The sequence below is a fragment of the Sturnus vulgaris genome, chromosome 1, assembly GCF_052056855.1.
Source record: "Sturnus vulgaris isolate bStuVul1 chromosome 1, bStuVul1.hap1, whole genome shotgun sequence".
In the NCBI taxonomy this organism is placed as follows: Eukaryota; Metazoa; Chordata; class Aves; order Passeriformes; family Sturnidae; genus Sturnus; species Sturnus vulgaris.
In genome coordinates, this window is record NC_142243.1 from 87,125,747 (window position 1) to 87,152,569 (window position 26,823).

The following is a 26,823-nucleotide window of genomic DNA, read 5'->3' on the forward strand; positions in this document are numbered from 1 at the left end:
CCTGGGTGAGCCCTTCAGGGACCTCCTGGTTCCTGAGCTTGCATCTTCTGCTGCTCCTGGCCTCAGTGTTCCCCTAGCCACCAACTGCTCTGTCCCACTACCCACCATGTTCCATTTCCCCACATGTCCCACTGTCCTTCTGTCCCAAACGCTTTCATCTGTCTGGCCTCTCCATTGATCGTTCCACCACCCCTTGGCCCAAGAGCCCTGTCTCATCCAACTTGTTATCTTCCATTTCTCACTGTCCCTCCATCTCACTATCGCTATATGTTCTCTGCCACTCCATTTCCTCTGCGTCCCTACACATCCCACAGTCTCCATGTCCCAATATCTGTCCATACTCTCCACATCCCAACATCTTCATGACTCATCATTCCCCCATTCCACCACCCCTCTGGCCCTCCTCCTCCTATGTCTCACTATCTTCTCCAGTTCCACTACTCCACTATTTTCTTCATGTCCCTCCATGCCTGCATGTTCTCTCAGTCTCACCGTTCCACTATATCCCATCATCCTTCCATGTTCTCCAGGACTCAGACATGGAAAGATGAAGAAGCCGTTTGGTGGATAAAGTGGCTTGCCACGTCCAGGAATATAAAGAAAATTTCAGAGGAGGGTATTTCAAGGACCCAAAAGGGTACCAGCAGATTTCCAGTGTATGGAAGACAAAGATTAAATATAATAGAATGGTAAATACCATGGATTAAAGGATGGACTTTGTCCTGGTTTCAGCTGGGATGGAGTTTCCGGCAAGGTCCGGGCGGGCGGTCGGACAGTGGGGAGGGCGTCCTGCCCTCTTCGGGAGGAAGGCATCCCGGCACGGCTCCCGCCGCTTTCCGAGCCAGGAGCCCACCGGGAGCCGCCTCCACTCCGCCCTGCGCCCCTGCTGCTGCTGGCGGTGTCGAGCACCGCGCGGTGCTGCAAGCCCCGCAGAGGAAAGAGGGAGAGAGGGAGGCAGGGACCGTGGGCCGCGATGTCCCGCTCCGCCTCCGACGGCATCCGGCTCCTCCCGCCTCTCCCCTTCGGGCCCCGTCCCGCCCGTTTCCCGGGGGTTTCGGGTCACCGCTCGGGGAATCGCCCTTGGGTCTCTGAGCTGCAGCCGCGGCGGTCCCCGAGCATCGTCAGCGGGAGAGCGCCGGGGGACGGACCCGCCCGGGAGGCGGCAGCGGGAGCCGGCTCTGCGCCCCTGAGCCCGGGGAAGACTTGGGTGTTTCTTGGGGTGGAGTTTGGGCACAGCCAGCGCATGTGTGTGTGTGCCAGAAGCTCCTCAGCGAGCTGCTGCCTGCAGTGGTGCCCTTACACCGGCGGAACGGCATCACCTACAGCTGGAGTCGCTCCGGTGCGTGCCTCTGCATCTTCTATGGCGCAGTACCTTGTACTGGCTTTTTCTTATTTATCTGCCGTCTATTTTCCTGTCTTGAAGGATTTGTTTATATTTTGTTGTGCTCACTAGAAGTTGAGAAAGTAATGTATGGAGAGGCAGGGTGTTTGGTGTTGTTTTTTTTTTAAATTTTTTATTTGAGGATAGGGTTTGGTTGTTTTCCAAATAAAGACCTGCCAACAGACAGCTACTGTCTTTGCTTTTAGTTAGTGCATGTGAGGGAAAGGAAACCAAAGGCTGAAGTGTTTTTTTTGCTGTCTCGTGTGCCTGTCACTGCCTTTGATGTGTCCTAGGAAATAGTTTTCTGAATTAAGAGGCATGATTCTCTGTATGAGAACACTTTACAGGAAAACTTGAATGCTGTCACAGAACTGAAACAAAAGTGTTTTGCATCTGATGCTCTAGAAATTGCTTGTGCTATATCCCCCAGAATGAGCAAGCCTGGTCTTTTGTCTTCATGATGAAATGTTGCACCTCATTCATGTTCCAGGTGGGCTTAGTTTGTTAAGTTGCCTGAAAAAGGGATGCTGGCATTTAACTTTTGCCATAAATATTTTCTTTTCCATTATTGCAGGACAACAATACCCCATGGCACTGAAACAACCAGAGAAGAGCCCACTTTCCTCCCAGATTCTGGGTCTCAATGACCTTTCAAGAGCTCCCCATGAAATGCCACTGTCTGGGTGCCCGAGGAAGTGGATCAAAGAGACTGATTCAGCCTACTTGAGGCTGGCAAAGCAAGGAGGCCGACCTGGTGAGCATCTGTCTTGCTTCTTTGGTTTCCCTTTGTTTTCTTTGGCTTTGCTTGAGTGTGGTGTAAAGTGCTTGTAGATGCTACAGAAGGATCCTCTGGACTTCTGAAATAAACTTGTGGAAAAAATGAGGAAATTAATTTCTTCCTGACAAAAAACAGCAATCTGAAAACAAAAGTAGTGCTTTTGCAACTACATAAAAAGTCAGAAAAGTACTGGCTTTTGTCTTTTTCTCTCCAGACCTACTGAAGCACTACACTTCTGTGGAAATGAAGACCCCTCCAGCAGCATATGCTGCACCTGACTGGTACTCACACTGTGCCAATCCTGCAGGGATTGAGAAGCCACGGTAAGATTGCTGAGGCCCAACACACCTTGGCCTCTCTGTTCACATAGTAACATTTCTGAATGCTTCTGTACTAAAGCGCAGAATTTGTATACCTTGTAAAAACAAGCATTAAATCTTTGCCTGCAGGAGCTATGCTTTCTCTCTACCAGATTATATGGTTCACAGAGAATTTATGGCTGATCACCATCATGGTAACAGTTATCAGAAAAGAAGAGGGCCTTTTGATTTTGATACAAAAAACGTTTGGCAGCGGGAAGCTGAGGACAAAGAAAATGCAGAGAAAAAGAAGGTAGGATGGAGAGGCACCCATGATGATGCTTTGTTTGTAGAACTTGTGAACACATCTCTGTCTGGGCCTGTTGCTTCTTATAGGAAGGAAGCTGTAATCCATGAGTTTCTGTACTCCAAAATAAATTTTTGTGTTGCAGTTAGAGAACAAGAAGAAAGCCGTGCTTTCTTAAGTGCTGCAGCTGTAGCGTAAGAAGCAGAAATGCAGTTTCCCATCACATTATATGGTACATACACCTCAGTATAAAAAAAAAAGTGGTAGTTAGTTTCTATCTTCTTATGCTTTATTTCCCCTGCAATTCATTCTTGGTAAAAAGACATCTTGTTTCGTGATCTTGGGTGAGGAAGAAGATAAGAACAGAAGTTTCTGAAAAAGGAGTTTAATTGAATTTGAAATGCAAGGGAGTTCCCAAAGATACTGTGCTAGCTGTCTCTGAATGAAAGATGTATCCAAGTCAAAGTCAATACAGCACAAGCTATGTCCCAAAAAATCTTTCTGTACTGACATTAGTGTTTTGTATTGAAGACCTCTTTGCTATCCTCCCTCTTTCGTCCTCCTTGCCCCTGCCCAATTTAGATGCTGAAGCCTTACGTTTTTAAAATATCCTCTGTAATCTCAGTTGCCACATTTACCATGGGCCTTTGGAGTATACTTGGAAAGGCATTTAAGGTACTTGAACACTAGTACCTTCCTTCTTCAACAGAAGGGCAGATGTTGGACATTTTAGGAGAAAAAGTCCTCAGCCTTTGCTGGGATGAATTAGTGCAAATTCAGAATGATGTCTTGTGTAAATGCGAACACCTCATTACTGAATAGGCTGGGGAATGTTTACTGAGTCTGTGGCAACAGGCAAACAAACAACGTATGTTTAAACTGTAATTTGCCTGATGCTTGCAGGCGAAGCTTCTTTTTTTTTATTGTAGACTTAAGGCACAGAAAATAAAAACTTGCTGCAGTGCCTCAAAGGAATTGAGCTAGGACAGAGAGGAAGGGCTGTTCCTCACTCCCTTACTTAAGAACTGATTATGCTCAGTGCTCTAAGAGTCAAACTTAACTTTGATAACAGTAATTCAAGCCCATGTGCTGACTTGTAAAGTGAAACTGAGGTTCATTTCAGTTTTGGTGGAGTTTGGTTGAGACCCAGTTTCATTCAGTCATGTGTCTGAAAGTTTCATACATTCCCAGTTTCATTCAGTTGTGCTTTATTTATGACTAAATGCAAGGTGAATATGTTATATATTCAGCTCAGATTGCAAATATGCTGAGGCCCTCATACATAATTTTCACTATTCTCCTGGAAGCTGAAGTTAAGTTTTTTCTAAGGTTCTAAATCTACCAAGTATTTTTCTGTAGAATTAGGTTCCTGTGAAGACAGATTCTGTGTTGCTAGGTTTAGCTCTACTTCCACCATCTCTCATTTGGCTGTGCTTCACAATATCTTTGTTGTACACTGAAAAGCACATCACATATCTTTAAGTTTCACAGCTACTTCTTGAATATCCTGTTTTGGGATGTTTCTATCCCATGCTCTTAGAGTACCCTCCCAAAGAGTCTTCCAAGTGAGACAATGGAACTAGCCCTACCAAAGAGTCTCAATTTTAGTTTTTCACCATACATCTTGTATGTTGAAGGGTAAGAATAATGTGTTCCAAAACATCACAGGCAAATTTCTAAGGAATATTAAATTTATTTATTTGACTGTATGATGACACTGCAGCAGCAAACTACCTCAAATATTTCTGGTAGTATGAGACTGAATTTATTGAAAATGTTTTTCAGTCCAGTGTGACTAAGCAGTTATTCAGAAGAGGCATGCCTGATGCAATTGTGGAGTTAAATCCCAAAGGGCACCCTTAGGAACAAGTGCAAAACCATTTAACCTCTAAGGGTACCTCTTCTGCTTGGTTTGGAAAACATGGTTCCCAAGAGGGCCCTTGCTCTGAAAGTTTAAGCCTTTATGCTGCTTTGTTCTGAAGTGTTAAAATCTCCACTGTTCCTTGTGTTTATTACTGTGTAGAGGAGGAGTGGAGATCTGGGGGACCATTACCTGGTTCTCCATGCCTCAGGATGGATCCTGTAATTCCTCCCTAATGCCTTAATCACAACAATAAGTCTTCTGGGAATTCTGAAAATCAGAAATGAGTATTAGTGCATCCTCCAGCACAGGGAGGATAGTGGTGAGGCACTGACACAATTCCCCAGTGAAGTTGTGGATGCCCCATCCCTGGAAGTGTTCAAAGACAGGCTGGATGGAGCTCTGAGCAACCTGGTCTAGTGAAAGGTGTCCCTGTGGCAGGGGAGGTGGAACTAGATGATCTTTAAGGACCCTTCAAACCAAACCATTCTTTGATTCAGTGGTTCTTTTGTGTGTGCATCTTATGGCCCAGCTGGGTTGGGTTGAAAACGCTGTGACCTTAAGAAGGAGGGAGGCCTGTATGGGTGAGAGGTCAGCTGGAGGTGTCATCAGGGTTTGCCTCAGCATTTGGCAATATCCCTGTGGCACAGTAAGATTTCTCCTTCATCTCCAAAGTCTTCTCTTTCAGGCACTTGCCTGAAATGTCTGTGTATATATGCAAATGTACTTCGGTATGTACTGTATGTATTGCTGTAGCAAAATGATTGCTCATCTGAGGATTTTGCCTCAGAGGGAGTTTTGAAATGTAATCTAGAATTTTGTCCTTGATCACACCAGCCAGGATTTTATCTGAAAGCTTTTATCTTACCATGCTGGCTGCAGATATCCATTGTTATTTATATACTAGCCAGGCACAATACATATTCTATGTAGTGTTTCTTGAATCTAAGATTAATAAATGTGTATTTATAATAAGCATAGTAATTTTTAGAGTATATTGTTGCCATCTCTTCACAAAGAGAGAAAACAACTTTAAACCAAGAACATGCCCTGTGTAGTTTGTTTTATCTGGGAAAATTGATGGCTGCTACTAAATAGAGGATTGTCAAAGGGAAAAAGCCCCCTCAACTGTAAGCACTGGTGTGTAGTAGCACAAGAGTCTGCTTTTAATGCTGAATTCGCTCAGCAAAGTAACAAATAGCACCTGAATGGATTGCAGGTGCCCTCTAAAGGCAAATTCTGATCTGTTCCCTTGCTACTTTTGTCATTAATTAGTTTACTTGAACAATAGGGAGTGTTTGGATCCCTGCAGCTTATGCTAGCCTCTCAGTTAATGCCAAGAAAGACAACATTTAAAATAATGCTCTTGCTCACAGCCTCCTGACTTTAGTAAGACTGGTCTGTTTTTGTATTCTGCATACAGAGAAATGGACCAAGATGAGAGGTTGCAATGCATAAGTTTGAATTTGAAGCTTAACTTTGGATAGAAGTGCACTGTGAGGGAAAGGCTTGTGTAGAGCATATTGTGGAGAGAGCAAACAAATAATCTCATGCAGAATAACTAACTAAGGGGGCTGCTTTATCTTTTGCTATTCTTCAATAATCCATTATTACTTATGGAAATAATGTAGATAAGACATGGAAATTTGAACACATTTAGGCTTTTAATATCACCCTCACTTTTGAAGGCTATGTTATCCTATCATATTCTTGGGTATTTTTTTCATAACTCCTTTTTTTTGGGCTAAGATTTCTCTATCACAGGTAAAGCTCCCACCTATAAGCCCTAAATATCCAAGCAGAATGCCAACTGTTTCTACAAACAAGGAATTTAGTGGAGAAAATAAGCTTTCCTTCCCACCCATGTAAGTAGTACATTTGTGAAAATCATTAAACACCAAAGCCTGCAACTATTCATGCTTACAAGTAAAATTGCTCCTTGTGAAATTGCAGGAATTTGTGGATATGTGTGTGGATCTTGTGTATCTTTATTGCTATTAAATTTGCTATCATACGTGATACTAAAATAGTTTTAAAAGTGTCTAAAGCAACTAAAATAACAGTACTTCAGCCCATATAAGAAAATTATTCAATATAACTTTGTGTTAGGAAAACTAAGCATAGAGTTGCATATCTTCATGTAGCAGATTTTATGGTATTTTAAATTGTTTTTTTTTCTTAATGCCAGTGAACAGATGAAAATTATAGTCTACATTGTTAGTCCTGTCAGTGTAGGTTACAGAGGAACAAGTAGGACCCACACTTTAAGGAAAGACATAAACTGTAGACTTTTTAAGGTCAGACAGATCAAAAATATTCTAATGAACACCTGGAAAAGGTGTTTTAAGCACATTTGTATGTCGTGTATGATGTGATTGCATCACATCACCAGCTGTGTGCACAGCTGAATTGTTTCTGCATACTTTGTCTTAAAAATTTATTGCTCAGTCATCAGTAATCCTAGTATTTTTTAGAACTATGTTAATGCTGCCAAATAAATGATTAAACTGTCAAACGAATTTAAGAGAAAATTTTGGACATAATTTCACTTTTGTGCATCAAAATGAGTAGTGAGCAGAATCAGTACTATCAGCCTTTTTCACTTACACATTCTTTGTGGGATTTCCCTTTTGCACTTTTTGTCTTTAAGACCAGAACTATGTAAGCATTATACATGTAAAATTCCAATGAAACAGATGGCTCTTTTCATGTAAATTTACACAGTACTAAATCAAGCATAATTCTGTTCTTTTGGTTTTTTGTTTATTTTTGGTTTTTCTTCTTAGATGATTACTTATAGAATATATGTTTTGTTATTTATAAATAAATTATAAGGCTATAAATTATTATATTTTTAGATAAATGTTAAAATGCAAAATAAATTATATTATAATGCCTTTTCTGTTCAAAATACGATTTTTCCACCTAGCCCCCATTTTTGTTTACTTTTGCTTTTGTTTTCCTTTAATATACTTGTATTTGCAGGCCTCCTCAGAGAAAAAGTGAAGCCGTAAATTTTAGCAAATTAATAAGCAATGGTTATGCGACTGACTGGTCTCAGCAGTGTACTGGATGGGAAAAAAAGATTGAAGAAACATCAGAAAATAGTGAGCACTCTGAAGGTAACGCTACTGAAAGCTGTTTCTTTTAAAATGAGCTGTACTCTCAAGGTGACAGCAGAGGGCAGCCTCAATATTTGTGTGCCTCTGAATGTGGTGAGACGCGCTCAATTGCTGTGCTTAGTTTACAATACCCTGTGACCAGCTACAGAAAGGAGTGCTCCTGTTTGTAGTCACTGAAGGCAGGTGCTTTCATGGACTTTTTTCATCTCTACAATTGCAGTATGCTCTGTTCCAATCCAGGGGCTTCTGTGTTCGGATCCAGGTGCTTCTCTGTGATGTGTTTTCATAAAATGCTGCAGAGGCACAGCCATCCTGCCTAAATTTAAGTAGACTGTAAAATATTTGTTGCCTCTTCGTTACGAATATTCTTTTGCCCCTAATATTTTTTTCTGAAAACTTCTGTCACAATTGTCATTGATACTCATCTTTTAGAAATAGATCACTGTTTGTAGAAATTTTTCAAAATAAGTATATCTTGAAGGCGGTGGAATTTCAGCAGTTTAAGATAAAAGTTATCCAATGTTCCCCTATGCTTTCATTACTTTATCATGCAAAATGGTAATAGCTATGAAAGGCTTCACTTGGAAACACTTAAATATAAAGGATGGGAAAATTTCCCTTACTTCTGTCAAAGACCTTTTTTTGTTTTGGTAACCATGCTGGCTATATCAGTTTTCTATAGCAATGTTTGGAAATGCTATTGGACTTCCCACTGCATGCACCAGAATTCTTTTTTTAATTTGTGTCAAGGAATCCTTTTGTATACATTGTGCATTGTCATTATTCCCTTGACCTTGATATAGTAATGTATGAAAGTCTTAGAGGCCAGGTATTTTAATTTCTCTGACACTTCAGCTCTGGCTGAATTTATCTTTGTGTCTTCCATTAATGTATCTACAGTATTTCTTTTTATAAAAATGAACAGGTGAGTGTCAGGAGAAAACAGAGAACTGGAAGTTGTATGGTTTTGTTCAGAAGAAAAAAGCCATAAAACTGAGGGATGAAACCAGATGTCAGTCTGGATCTGAAGGAGAATGCATAACCTTAGAAACCACTCTTCAAGTTAAGTATCCAAGCTCTGATCATGCAGAGGATGCTGCTTTGAGAGGCTCAGTGACCCAGCAATTCAAACATGGAGTCTAAAAGTGCTCTTCCTCAGCATGAAAGAAAACTTTGCATATTCTTGTCTTCAGATTGTATTTAACTTTCTTATATGCTGACATTTTGCTTTCCCATTGCATTGAGTAAAATTAAAGGGGATTTCTAAATCTTGATTAAATTAATTTGGTGATAGTTGATTTCTTTAAGGTGTGTGCCTCTAATGAAACATCTGAGATATAAAGAAAACTTGAAGATTTTTCAGAGTAAGCATGAAATTGGTTTGGTTATGCCACTTAGGCAATAGAGAATTAAAATATGGGTACATTGTAAAGGCTGCTGAAAAGTCAGTGTGCTGCACAGATTGCCATATAGATACATCTAACTTTTGAGTTGCTTTACTTTTTCAAATTTTTAATAACATGATACCTGCTTTGCTTCTATTGCCTTTGTTTGCAAACATAGCTATTCTGATTGAGATTGGTTCTGTATCTCAGTATAAAAGGAGATTGCTTTTAATGCTCTTAAGAATGTGGTTTCATCCAGATGTGTATTTTCCTTCAGTTTTGACGTTGTTCTTTTCATTCTTTTAGGTGATTGCTGAAGGGAGTGCATTTACTTTTCCCCCACTTGTTATTTTTTTTCAGTTCATCCAAAGCAATTGGCAGCATGAACACCTTGCAACTCCCTTTTGAGATGGAGCTTACTCTGTTGTCACTTGCACAGAATAAGTCCTAGACACATCAGGAAGGAGATACAACCCATTCCATAGATTTATTCCATAAATCTATAATCCCTTTGTTTTGGAATACAGATTTGCATCATACTGCAAATTTTTTACGTATCTTATTTATCTTGTTAATTCAAAATTAAAAGTAGTGGAATGTATGTGTATTTTGACGTGAGGAAGAAACCAAACATTTTAGCTGACCTTTTTGTTATTATGGTTTAAGTTATTCTGTAAACTTTAATCATTTTTTTCTATTGCAGATTCAGAACGATCTGAATCGCCACCTGCAAGCAATGAGTTAAAGCCACCATTTCAGGGATATAATAAGTAACTTGAAAGACTGTTGGGGAAACTAGAGCCTTGTATTGCTTATATAACCCACTATTTACACGTTGGCTAGAGTATTTTTGTAATTTAACCCATTCCCTGATTGAGAAGTTTGCGAGATGGATGAACTTCATTGGGTTTGATTAAAGCAAATTTTAAAGAACAGTTGTCAGTCCTTAGTCCTAGACCTTTTCTTAGTATAATAAACCAAATAAAGCAAAACTGAGGTTTACTCCTGCAGAAGACTCCTGCTGCTTTGCTGTTCTCAAACAGGGTTACCATATTGCTGCTGACTTGACTAGAGACAGCCATGCTATTGATGTGTCCAAATCAGCAAGTTTCTTCCGTTAAGTCCAGCTATAGTAATGGAATTATGCCACAAAGAAAGGTGAAGAGGAACTGTGTGGTATGGGATGAAATGTAGATAGAAAGAATTGAAGTAAAAAAGTCAAACCTTCACTGAAAAGACTGCTTTTTCATCCCAAAAGCTCATTTACTTTGAACAGCTTTCTAGGACAGTTCTATTGCTATGCCTGCTGCACAAGAACTAGTTGATCGGTTGTAGTATTCAAGTATATAATTAAAGGCCTGGTGGCATTTCCTGTTATATGTACTCAGCTATCTATGATGTCTGCACTTTCAGCTGTTAGATAAAAAAATTATCTATCCTGAAGTCCTGACTGCAACAAAAATATTATATGCTAGATCACTGTTTATTCACACCAGTAGAAGTTTGTACTTTGAAATATCAATGTATTGAAGTTGTACTTTAATATTTTGAAAAAGTTAAGATACACTGATAGTTCAACACTTGCTATTTTATCTCCTTGGATTAGGATATATCCCTGTAATCTTATTAATAATTAAATATTGATTATAAAGTCCTCTAGAAAGTGGATGCAATTTCATTACCATGTTTTTTGCTAGTACCATGAAAGGTAAACTCTTAATTTTTAGAATTTCCTCTTCATATTACATTCAGTACATTTTACATCTTTGAATACAAGTCCTGAAGATTCTAAAATTTATTACTAAATATAGATTTCTTTGAACAGAATGTTTAGAGTATTTGGTTTAATACTGCGCCTCTTCAGAACCTCAATGTAAAAATCGATTGGAAATAGGTAAACAATTGCTAATCTGAACCCTCAAAATTTTCAGCAAACTGTAGAAATTTTGCTGTTGATGTTATTAGACCTAGCATCTGAGTTTGTCTTTGCTATCCATTATTTTTTACAATTCAACTAAGTTGTATTTTAAAAAATAAAAGGCTAAAACATACGCAAATGCTTAAATGAACAGTTATTGGCTACTCAGCAAATTTTCCCAACTATAAAAAAAGCTTACGTCAAGCTGTAACTTTAGATGTGTGAGATTACTTACCTTGTATCTGTTTTCATTTACAATTTGTTCTATAGGTCATGTCCACATACACTGAAACCATTAATTTTGCTGTGAAGGCAGAGCTTTGGCGTAAATCCAATTTTCTAGGCTAGCATAGCAGGGGATGCCAGAGTCGAAGCTCATAGCATCAAACCTGACTCAGTGGTGAGTTGACCTTGGCCGGTGCCTGCCAAGCCTCTCTATCACTCCCCTTCCCAGCAGGACAGGGGAGAGAAAATAAGGTAGAACACAACTTGTAGGAGGGACTCCAGTAAAGGGCAACAGAGCTGGTGAAAGTTCTAGAGAGTAAGTCCTATGAGGAGCAGCTGAGGGAGCTGAGGTTGTTTAGCCTGGAGAAAAGGAGGCTCAGAGGTGACCTTATCACTGTCTACAACACCATGAAAGGAGGCTGTAGTGGGGGTTGGTCTCTCCCAGCCAACCAGTAAAAAAATGAGAGGAAACAGCCAGGGGAGATTCAGTTTGGACATCAGGAAGAATTTCTTCACTGAAAGGGAGGTTAAGCATTGGACTGGGTTGCCCAGGGAAATGGTGGATTCACCATCCTTGGAAATGTTCAAGAAACAGCCATACATGACAGTGCTATGGCTTAGATGACAAGGTGGTGTTCAGCTGAAGGTAGGACTTAATGATCTTGGTGGTCTTTTCCAACTTAAATGATTGCCATTAATGTGTATTCAGCTTTCCTTAGTCAAGCCAAGGAGAGGTTTGATTTGCACTGTTGGTCAACTGAGTCTGAATGGATCACAGTTTGAATACTGAGAGTTAGAATATTAACAGCTTAAGATTTCTCTTCACAAGAGCAGGGGGGTGATCCTGGAATCTCTTTGTGCATTCAGAATAACAGAGAGCTGCAGCAGACACATAACTTGCCTGTTCTCTAAGGCACATCAAAAAGCTCCAGGTGAACCCAAGGATAGAAGCGTGCTGCTTGAATTCATCTTAGCGCAGTAATCACGTTGTTCTATTTGATTCTGAGTCAATGCAGTCATGCAGCTGGCAGGTTTCAAAGTCATCAGCAGTTCCATGTAAAAGCAGTGGAAGCTTCTGGTTTTCCATTTCTGTTTTTCAGAGAAGTGCCAAAGTCAAAAGCTGAATGCTTATTACAAAATCTTGCCTTATTGTTTTAAATGCTGAAGCATTTGTTTCATTGTCTTGTGCTCTATTTCTGCTCTGAATGCCTTTAAGTAGTGAGATGGTTTGTTGGTTTGGGGGTTTTTTGGTTTGGTTTTTTTGTTGTTTTTGTTTTGTTTTGTTTTTTTCTTTTCTTTTCTTTCTTTTTTTTTTTTTTTTTTTGAATGCTGATTGCTTTGCAAGCCAAACAAAAGAGCAGTGACATTTTATGAATTGCATCCAAGTATACTGAGCATGTGAATGTTTCTAAAAGAGAATTCCAGATGAAGATTTAACAATAACTTGGCAGTTTACTGACCAGAGAGCAATTTTCCTTTTATATGCAGCCATTTCACTGTAATGAAGTCTAATATACATCTAATGTATAATTCTAGCCACCTCTGTCTATTTGGACTGGACTAAAATGTAAACATGCTTTCAGAGATCAAGGGCACGTATGCGTTAACTTTTTTTGTGTAGCAATACAAACAAAAATTCAATTGACCCATGAGCTTCTGAAGCATCTACAATTCCATAGATTTTGGCTTACCTATTTCTTAAATACTATTATCTGTGCTGAATATGCAAGCTGAGTTGCAAATGATGTAGGATGAAGCCCAATTTATTTTTGTAAATAAATATTTTCATATTCTGCTCTTGCTCTTCTCTGTGGATAATTTTTTAGAATGTAGTTACATATTGTGCTATAGTGAAGAGAAAAAGCTAGAAATAGAAATATAGAAGTTCAGTCTTAGCACATTTTGTCCTTCTATTAATAGTTGTCATGATACAAAACACCCAGAATAACTGAAGAATCAAAATGAAGTGGGTAAAACAGCTGCATTGAATTATTTCATCAATTGACTGTTAAAATGGTTTATTGTGAGCAAAAGGGAGAATATGTTTGATTATGACAGACAGCCTTATTTTCCATAGCTCAAATTTTCATCCATGCAATATAAAAATCTGAAAAAAGACGCCAGCTGCATATTGTTGTTATTGCCCCAGTATGTAGCTGTGTATTTTTCACCCTTCTAAACAACATTCGTATCCTTCCCACTAAAATACAAAATGGAGAGAAAACCCAAAAAACCTACACTACAAACCCAGGAAGCTAAAAGGAGATTTAAAGTTTTCTAGTGATACCTGAGAACAAAGGTTACTACCAATTATTAGACTCATAGAAATACATAATTTATTGAACATTTCAGACAAGGTAACTATAGTAACCTTATTGTCTTAATATATAGCTGAATAGAAAATGACCTGAAAGCTAAAGCAGCTGGACCCTGAGATGGAGGGGTAGGTAATATTCCTGTTTAAAGGATAACATTCTTCCACAGAATTAAGCACTCTTCTAAGGTGTTGGTCCACTACTATAGCTTGGAAGTCTTGACAAATACTTAAAGAACAGGAAAATGGAAGATGGGTTAGGAACGCATCCTTCTGTTTCACCCATTGGAAATCTAAACAAGCTGAACAGGTGACATTTTTCTGAGTTTGTTAAGCAAATCCTCTTGCATGTCATTTATGCCTAGAAGTGCATCTGTGTATCTCCCTTATATTCACATATAAGGTCCTTCGGTGTGAGACAGGATATGAATAAATTTTACTCTAAGTGCCCAATACATAATTGTGTAATAAATATATCTCAGTAATTCCTTGTGCCTGCTGTGTTTACTGCCCCGAGTCACAGAAAATTCTCTACCAAGAAGATTTTAGTTGCTCTGTCTCCCAAATATTCCCTATTATGACAAACTACAGTGTGGTTCCGGTATGAAAATGTACTTTAAAAATTGTATTGCAGGATTGTGGGTTTGGTGTTTTCAGTTACTGTATGAAAAATGTTAAATTTATGCTTCCAGCAGCCGAAACAGTCTCCGCTCTTTTCTCGCACCGTGCTTGCCGTGCCCACATGCCCATGAGAGCGGGAAAACGGTGTAGGGCAGACACAGGCACGGACCCGAGTACGCCATCCTCGGCCGTCACCTGCGTCTGTATCTGTATCTGTATCTGTATCTGTATCTGTATCTGTATCTGTATCTGTATCTGTATCTGTATCTGTATCTGTATCTGTCTATATACCTGTATCTATCTGTGTCTGCATATCTGTTTATCTATATATCTGTATCTATCTGTATCTGTATATGTGTATATCTGTAAAGGTGTATCTGTATATGTATCTGTATCTATCTCCCTGATGAGGTGCCCCGCACGCCCGTGCCCTTGGCAGCATCCCTCCCGCCGTGTCCCGGACCCCGCGCTCCCTCCCCGCACGCCGGCTGCATCCCCACCGGCACCGGCATCCTTGGCACAGGCGCGCCCTGCGCCCGTCCCGGAGCACGGCGCTTCCCGCAGCCTCCCCGGCGCGCAGGGAGTTAACCGGGCCCGGGGCGGGGCGGTGCCGCCGCTGGCGGGAGGCGGCTCGGCAGGGCGCTCCGCAGCCCGCCCGGGAACGCCGAGCGGCTCTCCTCGTTTCCTTCCCAGTGGCGGATCCCACTGCTCCCGGTGAGAACTCGGCTCGCCCCGGCAGCCCGCGGCCCGCTGCCGGGGAAATGGTGGCGTGCCCGCCGTGTCGCCCACCCCCGGTGGCCGGAGGGGGGGTAGGGAAGGGGGGCGGCGTGCGCGGGCTTCGGTCCGGTCGAGCGCTCCTTTGGGGGCTGTCCGGGCGGATGGGGCCGCTTGCTCTGTCTGCGGAGCCGGGGGACCGCTCCGCCAGCAGCGAGGGGACCAGCAGGGCAAAATCGATTTTGCAGCGACTTCAGCCTTTCCTGATGATGGATGAACACCGAGCAAGAGCTTTTCCCTGCAGAAACCATTGACTGTGGGCTTCCTTCAAAAATGACGGATGGCGGGGGAAAATGAGAGGTGGCCATTATAGTGGATTCTGAGTGGATTTAAAGCACCAGTCTGAGGATTTAGATGCTTAAACGAGATATTAGGAAGAAATTCTTCTCAATGAGGGTGGTGAGACACTGGAACAGGTTGCCCAGAGAAGTTGTGGATGCCCCATTCCTGGCAGTGTTAAAAGACAGGCTAGATGGAGCTCTGAGCAATCTGGTCTAGTGAAAGGTGCTCCTGCCCATGGCAGAAGGGTTGGTGTTCTTTAAAGAAGGTGTTCTTTAGGGTTCTTTCCAACCCAAACCATTCTAGGATATGCACGCACCTTAAATCAGGCTGTGCCCTTTCTTTCTCTGAGTCCTGCTGGGAGCACATTATTGTTGAACATCAGTTTTAACTTTGGCTGAGGATGACTGCAGAAACTTTTGACATGTTTGTAAAAATTTCCATTTGGTTAGACAGCGTGAGAGTTTTGTGGTTTTACATTAACTGGTTGCTTGTCAGCTACTATCTGATTGCTGTCAGGGTCTGCCATGGGAAAGCTGCTTTATGCTCGCTCCTTCCTTCAATTCCTGCCAAGACACCTCCAGCTGGGTGCTCTTGGGGGGGTGTATGCCGGACCTTTGGACTGTCAGAACTTTGTTCTCAGCTTTTTGAAGTGTATCATCTGTGATTACTTAGGGGATCGAAACCAAGAACACTTAAAAATCACATGGATGCTTAATTCTGTGAACAAGAGCTGAATTAATATCCTTGGTTTATTTACAGCCATTTTTCTTCTTGCTACATAAATGTCACTTTGCTGTTTCTTCTTTCTAGCTTCTAACTCCTCTTTATCAGGACTTCCGGCACTGTAGGAAGAAATGATGTATTTTTCCTGTAATATATGTGGTATAGTGGTGCTGCCCAGTAGTAGCTGATTATACTTCGTACCACTATAAGGAAGTGTAGTTGATTATAAATTCAACTTTTATACTTCACCTCCTTGACCATAGATGGTTGTATACATTCAATATACCTAGTACACGTGAAGTTTGAGTCTACTTAATAAAGGTTGATATTTTAAATGAAGAAAACTAATTGCCCTTATACATTTTAATAGATTTCCATTATTCAGTGGCTTTTAACAGACAGGTCTTTTGTTTATTTTGTTAGGTTGTGTGCCTCATTAGAAATTCACATACCATGTAGTTCTGTTGCAAGACTGATTTCTTTCTGTTTCCTTGTGGTGTAATCCTGGGGTTTTTAAGGATTACAGTCCTGTCTCTGTTATAATCTCTGTGTTGTCAGGCCCTTGTTAATGGAGGGTAGAGCAAAACTTTATGATTCAATACTTCCCATAAGGGCATTCCCAGAAAGTACCAGCTTCAGCACATAGCCTTAGTCACTTCTGAAAATAATAACAAATTAATCATTCTATAATTATAATTCTGTGCTCAGACCAGCATGAAAGCCATAGTGATACATTTGCCTATTTAAATGTAAAGAAGATTGCAGAAAGGAGAAGGTTTTGCCTACAGGTTAAGGCAATGGATCAGAAAAAAAGGTATTCAGGATAGATAGTAAACTGGAGAGCTGTGGCTTTTTGAAGTCCTGTTTCGGTTTCATCTTCCTTGCTTCATGCTGGAGGAAGAAGTGCTCTTGAGGTCAGTAGGAGGAGTTTAATGAGGAGGATATTATGAGTAAGATGCTTCCTGGACTCGGTTTCCGGCATCTGACAGCTAGAGCTGAACATTGGAGACCTTCTGGAGCCAAAGGTGGAAGGGGACTGAAGCTGTTTCGGCAGTCACTGTTGGTGTGAGAGGTATGGAAGGAAAAGGGTGAAGTAGTTAGCAATGAGACTTGCCTCTCTGTGGCTGGTGGACCTGCAGCTGTTCCTACCACAGAACAGAGGTAGTGGTGAGGTGGGGGTTGCAATAGCAAGGGGTTAATTTAGGCTTGAGGGCTTTGAAAGTGGTGATGCTCAGCTGTAAAACTGTAGATGCTAATTTTCCTCCTTTTGCTCCAATTATAAAAGCTGTAGTGTAACTAGATTATTTGGGGAATTTAATATTCATGGTAGTTATCATCAATACAGAACAGTTAACATCAATACAGTTTCTCTCTGTTAATGCTTCCAGCTTTACAGATGGGACTATTCTGATGAACTTATATATTTTTTTTTTTTAAATATAATTCTAGATATAAAACATACATGGCTCCTGGTTCTTCAAACGAGAAGAAAACTGATGATGGACAGGCTTCAAAGTAAGATTGAGAAATGAATTATTTTGTCCAAGTTTACACTTGTTCTTCCTCCCCAAAGTCATTACACCCTCATTTAGTTTAAGATAAACTGTATGATAATAATGCTAAGTATCCAGTAGCAGCTCTTTTGACAATTGCATGCTTTATTGCTTTACCACACCTATACAGAGGACTTTGCTGGCTAGCCATTTGAACTTCTCTTACCAGTGAATTTTTCAAAGCAGGGTGATGTTTTTATTTATTTTAATCCAATGAGCTGCTGAAATGATGGCTTCGGTTGCTGCTTCAAGAGTTCAAACAAATATTTCACTGTGTTTCTCTAATCCTAACTTTAAGATTATTTTGCTAAAACCTGCTACATGCCTGTTAAGTATTTGGATTCATATTTTACTTACACCCTTAGAAGTTGTAGGCGCATTACTTTAGGGAAGTAAATTTTCTTCTCCTGAGCTTTGCATGTCATGGATTTTTATCAAGCAAACTTTGCCTCTTCTGTAAATCCATGGCATTGGTCCTATGTACACATAACAATATGCTAGTTTTTATTGCTCATTTTACCCCAGGGTCCAAGTCTACAATCAGATGTACAGTTGAGCTGAGCGAGTTGATAACAGCCCCTCACTGTGTTGGGTCAGAGGGTGCTCTTGGTGGGCTGTGAGATGAAAAGGGTGGAATATGGCTACTGATGAGGAAGGAGCCTGTGTTTTGGCCAGGCATGAGGAGAGTGGAGTTGGCACATGTCACATGCATTTCCTTGCACGTTTAATAGAGGCCTCGCCTTTTCCCAGTCTATTTCCTGGAGAGAAGCTTTTATTGCCAGTGTTCTCATGAGGAAGGAAAACAATTTTTTTGCACACCGAGGATAGATTGTGAAATGATTTCAAATGATACCCTATTTGTATGTGGCAACTATTCCAATAGACATCAGCACAGCTATTGGATCTGCATTAGTGAGTGACCTAGTAAATAAATGTAGAGTCCCACAAAACTAAAGAGGAATAATTCAGGGGAGGCAGCCTGGAAATTCTGCTAATATGAGCTGGTGAACTCCTAGGTTGTCTGTGTCTTCAAGATGGGCCATAAACCTGCTCTTTAGTTCTCCCAGAGTCAAACAGATCTCTTAGAAGGAAGAACAAAGGCAGCCAAACCCTTTGGTTCCACCTCAGGCAGGATTTGTATGAAGAGAGGCAAATGGGGCCCATGGGAGATGGAAAGGAATTCCTACAGAAGGGGTGAATGGACTGGCTGCCTGGGTGGGCAGCTCCTTCAGTTGCTGAAGGTGGTTGTCTTTGGTGGGCAGGGACAGATAGGGTGGGTTGGGATGACATCTCTTTCCTTGTTTGTGCAGCTGGTACTGGATAATTAATGACCTTGGAGAGAGACCATCAAGAACAGAAGAAATTGCTACACTCAGAATATCTTGGTTGTTACTATTTGCTTTCTGAGGAGCAGTTCAGTGACCTCAGCATGGGCATCTTGGCCACGGTAGTCTTCCTTCATCCTGCACAGGCAGATAAGGCGTAGGAGCTGTGGGAAAGCACTGCCTTTCTGGAGGGGCATCAGAAGGCAGACAAGATTACCTAGTGACCTAGACCATCTAAAATAGTGCTAAACACCTCTCTTTAGGCTTCAGAGTTGTTCCTGAGTTGTCCTAATGATTTTTTGAATGAAATCCAAGTGTACTCTTTTGTCTCTTCTGACAAAGCAATTTGAATTTGCTGAGCCATGCTGTGCCTCCACTGAACCTTCATTAAACTATTAAGTCATCTTCTTGTGTCTGGAAGCCATTTACTGCTCTTTCCATCTCTCAGAAATTACTTTGAAGTACTGGCCTGTGTTCTGCTTAAGCTTGTACTTATTGAGTCTTTCCTACCTGTTTCAATTGAACTTAAAACATCAAGCACAGAAGGCAGGCGTTTTATAAACCATTCAGCTTGTTTAGGTAGTCCACTATCGAATTTTCCATGAAGGTGATCCCACAGGCCAAGTAGTTCAGGTTTCCCTCCCTGTCCTGTCATTTTCTGTCTCTTCAGACAGATTAGTTTTTATTTTTCTTTTAAGATGTATCGTTTCTTTACAAGTAGCACTTAGGAAGAAGTGAATTCTTTTTACCTCTTCTTCTCTTTTCCCTTTTTCTTGAATTTTTTTTTTTTTTTTCACTTCTTTGTTTTTCTCCTTGCTTCAAATTTCCACTTTTCTCTTTCCTTTGTCAGATCCTGTCAGTTTCATGCTGTGGGTTTTTTTTTTCCCTCCTGTCTATATGACAGAGTAAGACAAATTGCCAGAAATCTAATTTATACTTGTCCATAAAGCCCAAATCATCCTATCCTTCTCAGGTGGCTGGCAGAATTTCAGTCACAGCAGATGTCAGGTTTGCTTTTTAGCTTTGCTATGGATTTCCTCTGTAGTATGGTGGGCTACTGAAATTTCCCTGGTCCTGTTCCCATTGCTCTGCTCACCATAAAGACTCCCTCTGGTTCCCAGCTTTAATACTGTTTAAGATAAAGGTTGCACTGTTGCAAATGCATCCGAACATCTGGGCTTTTCTTCAGCAGTTTCATTCTCTGTCATGAATGGAATGTGAAGTGTCATATGTGATATTTGTTAAGATGTAAAGCAGTTATGAAATTTAGGGTTTCTTTAACACAATGCACAAGGAACCAAAATAAGGTAATGCAGGCATTTGTACATGTGGCAGTTCCCAACTTTTGACTGCTTGACTTTGAAGTATTATAATCTGTTCAATGTAGGGGTTTGTATATATTCTATATGTCTCACAACGCTGCTGTCTTGGCAGAGAGAATTTTATTCATCTCTGCAACCCTCACCTGGAGAAAATGAAAGAAGATATCCTGTACCATTTTGCCCTTGGGACTGGTACCCATGATTTTCCAGCATTGTTTGGGGATGTAAAGGTAAGATGCTTTGCTTCGATCAGCAAGCCTGAGCTTTTCTGCAGAAGGTGAAAATGTAGCTGTCTTCAGAATAAGACTAAATGTGTCAGCCTACCAGTGATTGAGGAGTACAAGCAAAAGGGGAAGAATTTTGTGGGTTCTTGTCACTTTTGGTATCCAAGACAGCTAGAGATAATTGTTTTTGACTGTCTCTGTTCATCCAGTAAAAAGGGAAATGCCGTAGGCTCTATTCGGATACAGCTTCTGTTTGTTGGGTCTTCATGTCAATATTTGTCTTTCATTAGTTAAAACAGGGTGAAGGCATTTGAGTGCTGTATAGACGGCTGAGGTTTTTTCCCATAATTCTTCTTCATGGCATTTTAGAATGATGATGAGAAGCACCATATCTGGGGATAAATCCGTGCTAACTGAAGGCGTTTGCATACTCATGTTGTTCTTTGCATGTTCTCTGGCATCACACAATTGTTTTTGTTTTGCTGAACTCTGTCCACCCCAGTTTGTGTGTGTTGGAGGAAGTCCTTCCCGGATGAAAGCTTTTATTGCCTACATAGCAAAGGAGCTGGGGCTGGGGAGCCCCGGGTGTGACTACCCCAACATCTGCGCGGGCACCGACCGCTACGCCATGTACAAAGTGGGGCCCGTTCTGTCCGTCAGCGTAAGTACTTCCCCTCGTCTGACACGGGACATGGTTCAGTTTTGATGCTGTTCAAAGCAGAAAATTTCAATGCATGTTTCTTTTAAATGCTTCGCAGTCTGAACCAGGCTGCTCAAAATAGTGCAGTCAGCTAATTAAGGATTCCTTTTTAATCCTTTTTTGTAGGAGCGAAAATCCCCAAAACCTTTGCTCCTTGCATCCTTTTCTTCAGTGTACCACTGATGTGTTGCAGGAATGGCCTTATAGATTTTTTGAGCAGTTACTGTTGCCTCATCCCTGTTCTGTACCCTGAAAAATGGGGGAAAAAGGTCACTTGGTGCATGTGGGGTATTGGAAAAAATGTCTGTGTCACACTCAGAGCTATGTATTTGCAATGGCACTGTCAAATGTGCTTAAGAGTAGCATTCCATGGGACTACTGCTGCCAACTCATGTATGCATTTTAAAGAAATTTTTAGCTTTAATTTGTAGATAGAATTCTATGCTTCAATTACAATTGCAAAACTTTAGTATTATTTTGTGCCCTTTCTTGTGAGCTGTAATTATCACAATATTGTGCAAGCTAATGTGGACATATTTGCTGAGCTTCAAGACTAAACCATGGTGTCTGTGTTTTGAAAAAAAATTAGCTTAACTATTCACTAGTACTTCAGGTTGGTGAAAAATCAGAGTGAGGTATTTCTTGTGTTTAGGAAATGCTCCATGATGAAGTGCATTAGTCAGCTATTGGGAAAGGACAATCTTTATACTTTTGAGAATGTAAATATTCTGCAGTTCATAATTTTTAGAAATACTGTATTTCATCCACAAGTCTGCCAAAGCTAGTGGGAGTCTATTTGTAGGCCCTTTCAGTATCTTTCTGAAGGCCCAAAGGTTGGGCCTTTTTGTGGGAGTGAACTAGGTGGCATTTAGGAAAACAGTATCAGGCAGGAGATAATGTCCAGCTGCTTCTTCCATATATATTTTGGATTGTCTGTGTGAATGTGGAATATTAATTTATGTTTCCTTTTCAGCACGGTATGGGCATTCCTTCTATTTCAATCATGTTGCACGAGCTGATCAAACTGTTGTATCATGCCAAATGTTCCGACATAACCATCATTCGTATTGGCACCTCTGGTGGAATAGGTATTTCCCCTCTTGATTTCTTTCTTTCTTTCTCTCTGTAAACCAAAGGGTCCTTGTGGGAGAGTAAAGCATCTCTCTGCGTGGAAGATATTAATGATCAGAACAGTTTTCAACAGGAGATGCATCATTTTTCTTCTGTAATTTTGAAAGTAAAGGCAACATCTATTTTTGCATATGGAAAATGCACTTAAAGATCTGACAATGTGAGAAGAAAGGACTTTCCTGTTCTGTAGGGAAAATAGAAGAAAGAAGTGAAAAAGGAAAAATTTCATTCTTTCAGAAATTATTTGTAATAATAAACTGAAGCAGCAAGACACGGACAAAAAATTCTTTTAGTGGATTCAGAGGCAAAATTACCACCTTTAAAAGAAGCAAGGTTGAGTCAAGATGTATGTTTTATGTGTCTGGAAACCACTTGTTAGCTGCATTGTGAAGATTTATCTATTTCCTTTTGCTGCAGGTCTGGAGCCAGGCTCAGTGGTTATAACTAGGCAGTCTGTAGATGCCACCTTCAAACCTCAGTTGGAGCAGGTAGTTCTGGGAAAGACAGTAATTCGCAGCACTAACCTGGATGAACAGCTGGCCAAGGAGCTGATGCAGTGCAGTAAAGAAATTGGTCAGTTCAATACAGTCATTGGAAACACCATGTGCACTTTGGATTTCTATGAAGGTAAGGCTGGTGAATAGACTAACAGAAGACTATTGGTAAACAGCAATAGGTAAATATTGAACAATATATTAACATTAAGCTTCCAGTTCACTAACAGAACACATTCTGTACTCTGGCTGTCTCACAAATCTCAATTAACCTATTTTTCACCTACGTAAAATCAACTTTGTACCTAGCAGTTTGCTGTATCAAACTTTTAATTTTGTGGAGATTTCTCCTCAGCTTTAATAGATCTTTTGATATACATATAGCCTACTATAAACTTCTCATATACCTGTCAGGTATATTTGTTACAAAATTTATGTGATATATTGAAGCATCCTAGGGGCTTAGAGGAGTGGGAGTTATTTGTGACTTGTTAAGGGTTGGTTTTCTTTGCACTGGTTAAGTACCTAAAGTAAGTATTTTCTGAAAAAGGGTTGGAACTTGTTTCGGTTTGAGTAAAGCAGTGATCAGATAGCCAAAGATAATATTTTGCTGAGTTATGTCAGTGCTGCTATGTAGAAGATGCAAACCTGCAAGGCCTATTTTGGATAAACATACAGGCATCCAGGTGCTTTTCTGATCTCTCAAATCTACATATTCAGAAACACCTTTCAAACCTTGTGAGAACAGACTGTAAGTGGCACCCAATCCCACTTTCTCTGTCTGTTGCTGAGCAGGTGACAAATGATCTTCATCGTGGTGCTCCAGCTTGGGCAGAAGCACACACTGTCAGTTTGTGCATCTCAGGCACCAACCACAGGTGCCAGCAACACTGAAAGAGTGTCAGGGATGTTTTCAACTCATTTAGCAAAAGCTGAGAACAGGTTCAAGGACGTTAATTTAGGAGTACATCTCCCAAACCCAAGAAGATACTGAGTAAAATATAGTGTAATTCAACTCTGCTGTACTTGCTGCTGTCTTGTCTGTAGGTGATATTCTTGAATAATTTGAGTAAAATCTTTCTCAAAATTTACAATAATATTAGCTAGTTAGCTTAAGAGACTTTAAATCTCTTACCTTGGAAAGTCTGTAAGTAATAAAATGTTCATCCTTTTAAGGTAGAAACAGGATAGCGTTTTTAAGTCTGTTGTTTTTCTTATACAGTGATTAAACATATTAAAAATGTTCAATTCCTTAAAGTTTCTTGTGAAATTTTGATACTTATTGTATGTATGGGAATGTACTATGTACATTTTTCTCTTTATGAATTTGAGAATTGAAGCTGAAGAAGACTAATTAAATTACTATGATTCACATTATAAAGAATACAAATAATATGTGTGCTCTCTAGCAATAGCTAAGACTAACTTGTCCTATTTGTCTTGTGCACAAAAAAAAGAGTAGTAGTAAAAGTTGGACACTGTATGGAGGAAACTGTAATAACTGGGTGTTTTCAAAACTGAATTTGCTCTGTGACGTCACCACTCTGAAATATTCTGCAAAATTACTTTCTAGGACAGGGCAGGTTGGATGGTGCAATCTGCTTATATGATGAAGAAGAAAAACTGCAATACTTGAAGAATGCTTATGAGTCTGGTGTCAGAAACATCGAGATGGAGTCTTCTGTATTTGCTGCAATGTGTAATCTCAGTGGAGTCAAAGGTAAACTAACTTAGTCACTTTATCCAGGTTATAGGAAATTTTCTGTATCGGAGGGGGTTTGTGGCTAAAAACTGCAAAGGAATGTTAACATAGCTTCTGCACATATACATATATAAAAAAAGATATTTCTGCTTATAATTTTGTTGCTATGACTTTTTAAACTTATGTCAGTTGTGTCACAACTTATCATAATTCCTCACGCAGTTTTTACACAGCTTACTTCTGTCATTTGCTATTCCAGCCCATGGCAACCATGTAAAATCATCAACGTACCTAATTACCCTATGGCATTCATTTATTTTCTCCAGTTAGCTTTTGAAGTTTACAGAAAGCAACTGCTTAGTTTAAGCAATCAAGTGATTCTAAAATCTATATATATGTAACTATACTCAGTTTCTATACTTTCATATCAAATGGAACATATCATTATTTTCTGTAAACTTAAGACTATAATTCTTAAACAGTTGAGGATTTTTAGTAGCATCATGAATAAACCACTCCAAATCATAAAATGAGTTAAATTTTTTTAATGCATGCTAAGTAAATAATTACAAATAATGCAATAGTGTCTTTCTTCTTACCATATTAACTGTCTTCTCTCACTTTCCTTAGCAAGGAATATGCTGATTTAAAACACTGATGTTTCTCAAACTCCTTTAAGCTTGAGGAGGTCAAAATGATGAAATATAAGCCAAAAGGCCAATGGTTGTATCAAAAACACTCAGTTCTTACAGGCTTGAAAGGGATTAAAAGCCAGTACTATCCCTGAGCAATTCAAGAGGCCTCTGCTTTGTAGGTCTGTAATGTGTATTTACTGTTTGTGCTCTGCAAATTGCCCCTGGCAGAAACCTCAGACAGAGCAGAGTTTTAGGGTTGAGTGATAGACCTGAGCATGAGTGAAAGGAGGGGTTTTGCCTTTGGGGCTCTGATTACTGAAAGGCAGCACATGAACCTGAGATGATCCTTGGGGTCCTCATGTGCTTGTCATGTTCCCTGTCCATGACTGTGGAAGCAGGTTATCTGCTGCTTCCTGAGGGATGGCACCTACAGCACAGGCACTCAGAGGAGGACTGTAACTGGCTCTGCTAGAACAGTGTCAGGTCACTTCCTACCAATCATGTCCTGAGTCCTTGTGAAATACACTTCCTATCAAGGAAAACGTAAGAATCATGATATAACAGTAAGTGTCTGCGGCTGCCTGAGAGCTCTGGCTTTATCAGTGCAGCAAATAGCTCACTTAAACTATTTCTACCTTGTATCATGCTAGTCCCCTAGCATTTCATGGTACTGCACACTCTTTTTTGGGGTTTGTTTTCTCTTGTATTTCTGTTCTTTTAGTGCTTTGTTCAAAATGTTAATGCTTTTGGACTGGAAAATGCAAGAGTGTCATTCCTAACTAATGCTGTCTTTTAATTTCTAGCTGCTGTAGTGTGTGTCACTCTTCTGAATCGGCTCGAAGGGGATCAAATCACCAGCTCACATGATGTCCTTGTGGAGTACCAGCAGAGGCCGCAGAAGTTAGTGGGCTATTTCATTAAGAAAAGTCTTGGGAAAGTATGAAATACCCGTCTCGTGTTTTAGAGAAGGAGAAGGCCTTTGTACAGATCCAGCCATGGTTATGACTTCTGTGCATTACAGGTCATTTGCCTCAGAATAACTTACAGCATTCCGTGTGTCACTGGAAATTAATCATTTATGTCACTGTTCTTTGGGAACTGAATGTGCTGAATGGACTTCAGCTAAATTTTGTTTAGTTATGCATTGCTGGATATGAAACTCACTTTTCTGTGAACTGAGAAGTGGATCTGTTGTAAAGGACAAGCCTATGACAATACATGAAAAAGCTTTATTTATCCCTTCTGTAAAAGAAAAACTAGAGAGAAAATCACACTTCATTGCCAAGTATGTGCATACCAGCAAATTAACTTAAAATTTGAATAATTTTGTTGTTGTCATAAAAAAATATGTAAGTTATAATTGTCTTTGTTGCTTCACTTGTAAAGAAAACTTTGTGAATGCAGGTTTTTTTTGCAGACTTTGACAAATAAACAATACTATTTTCATATATTAAAATTTCATGAAAGTGTCTAGTGTGTGACTGAATTTTCTAAGCCTTAAGGACTTGACACTGAGCTGTTGAATATCTGTAATGCCTAGATACCAATCCAGCAATATTTTATCTAAAGAATTGGATCAATACCCAGGAAGTATTTATGCACTAAGTAATTTTGCATTGATGTACTAACAATCTTTTGATGAATCAAGGCTCCTTCTTATGAAGAGGAACTAAAGGCATTCCAGAGATATACATGTTCACATGCTTGTATTATGGTGGCTCTTTTTTCCCCCATGCTTTTACTTTGT

The 26,823-nt window shown here is 40.0% G+C and overlaps 1 protein-coding gene across 6 annotated transcripts; it reads left to right on the top strand.

The window, feature by feature from the left end:
* Positions 1-1,040: 1,040 nt before the first annotated feature.
* On the top strand, positions 1,041-26,545 carry UPP1 (uridine phosphorylase 1). 6 transcript variants are annotated; one of them, XM_088171249.1, is made up of 11 exons: positions 1,041-1,339; positions 1,956-2,135; positions 2,374-2,482; positions 2,609-2,771; positions 17,440-17,505; positions 20,303-20,420; positions 20,917-21,075; positions 22,088-22,202; positions 22,663-22,872; positions 24,313-24,459; positions 25,880-26,545. In XM_088171249.1, exons 3-11 carry the CDS (start codon positions 2,425-2,427, stop codon positions 26,017-26,019), a joined length of 1,176 nt encoding a protein of 391 aa, XP_088027375.1. In that variant the 5' UTR covers positions 1,041-1,339; positions 1,956-2,135; positions 2,374-2,424; the 3' UTR covers positions 26,020-26,545. The 6 variants fall into 6 exon arrangements, with proteins under 6 accessions (XP_088027375.1, XP_088027368.1, XP_088027358.1 ...); XM_014872300.2 differs by lacking the exons at positions 1,041-1,339; positions 1,956-2,135; positions 2,374-2,482; positions 2,609-2,771 and adding an exon at positions 14,833-14,925; XM_014872301.2 differs by lacking the exons at positions 1,041-1,339; positions 1,956-2,135; positions 2,374-2,482; positions 2,609-2,771 and adding an exon at positions 16,947-17,062.
* Positions 26,546-26,823: the final 278 nt, after the last annotated feature.

Bases quoted from the DNA above. Each gene is read 5' to 3' on its own strand.
- UPP1 (XM_088171249.1), top strand. From the start codon at position 2,425: ATGCTGCACCTGACTGGTACTCACACTGTGCCAATCCTGCAGGGATTG. The intron at 17,506-20,302 runs GTAAGATTGAGA...CTGTCTTGGCAG, and splicing joins GATGATGGACAGGCTTCAAA to AGAGAATTTTATTCATCTCT. The intron at 20,421-20,916 runs GTAAGATGCTTT...TGTCCACCCCAG, and splicing joins CATTGTTTGGGGATGTAAAG to TTTGTGTGTGTTGGAGGAAG.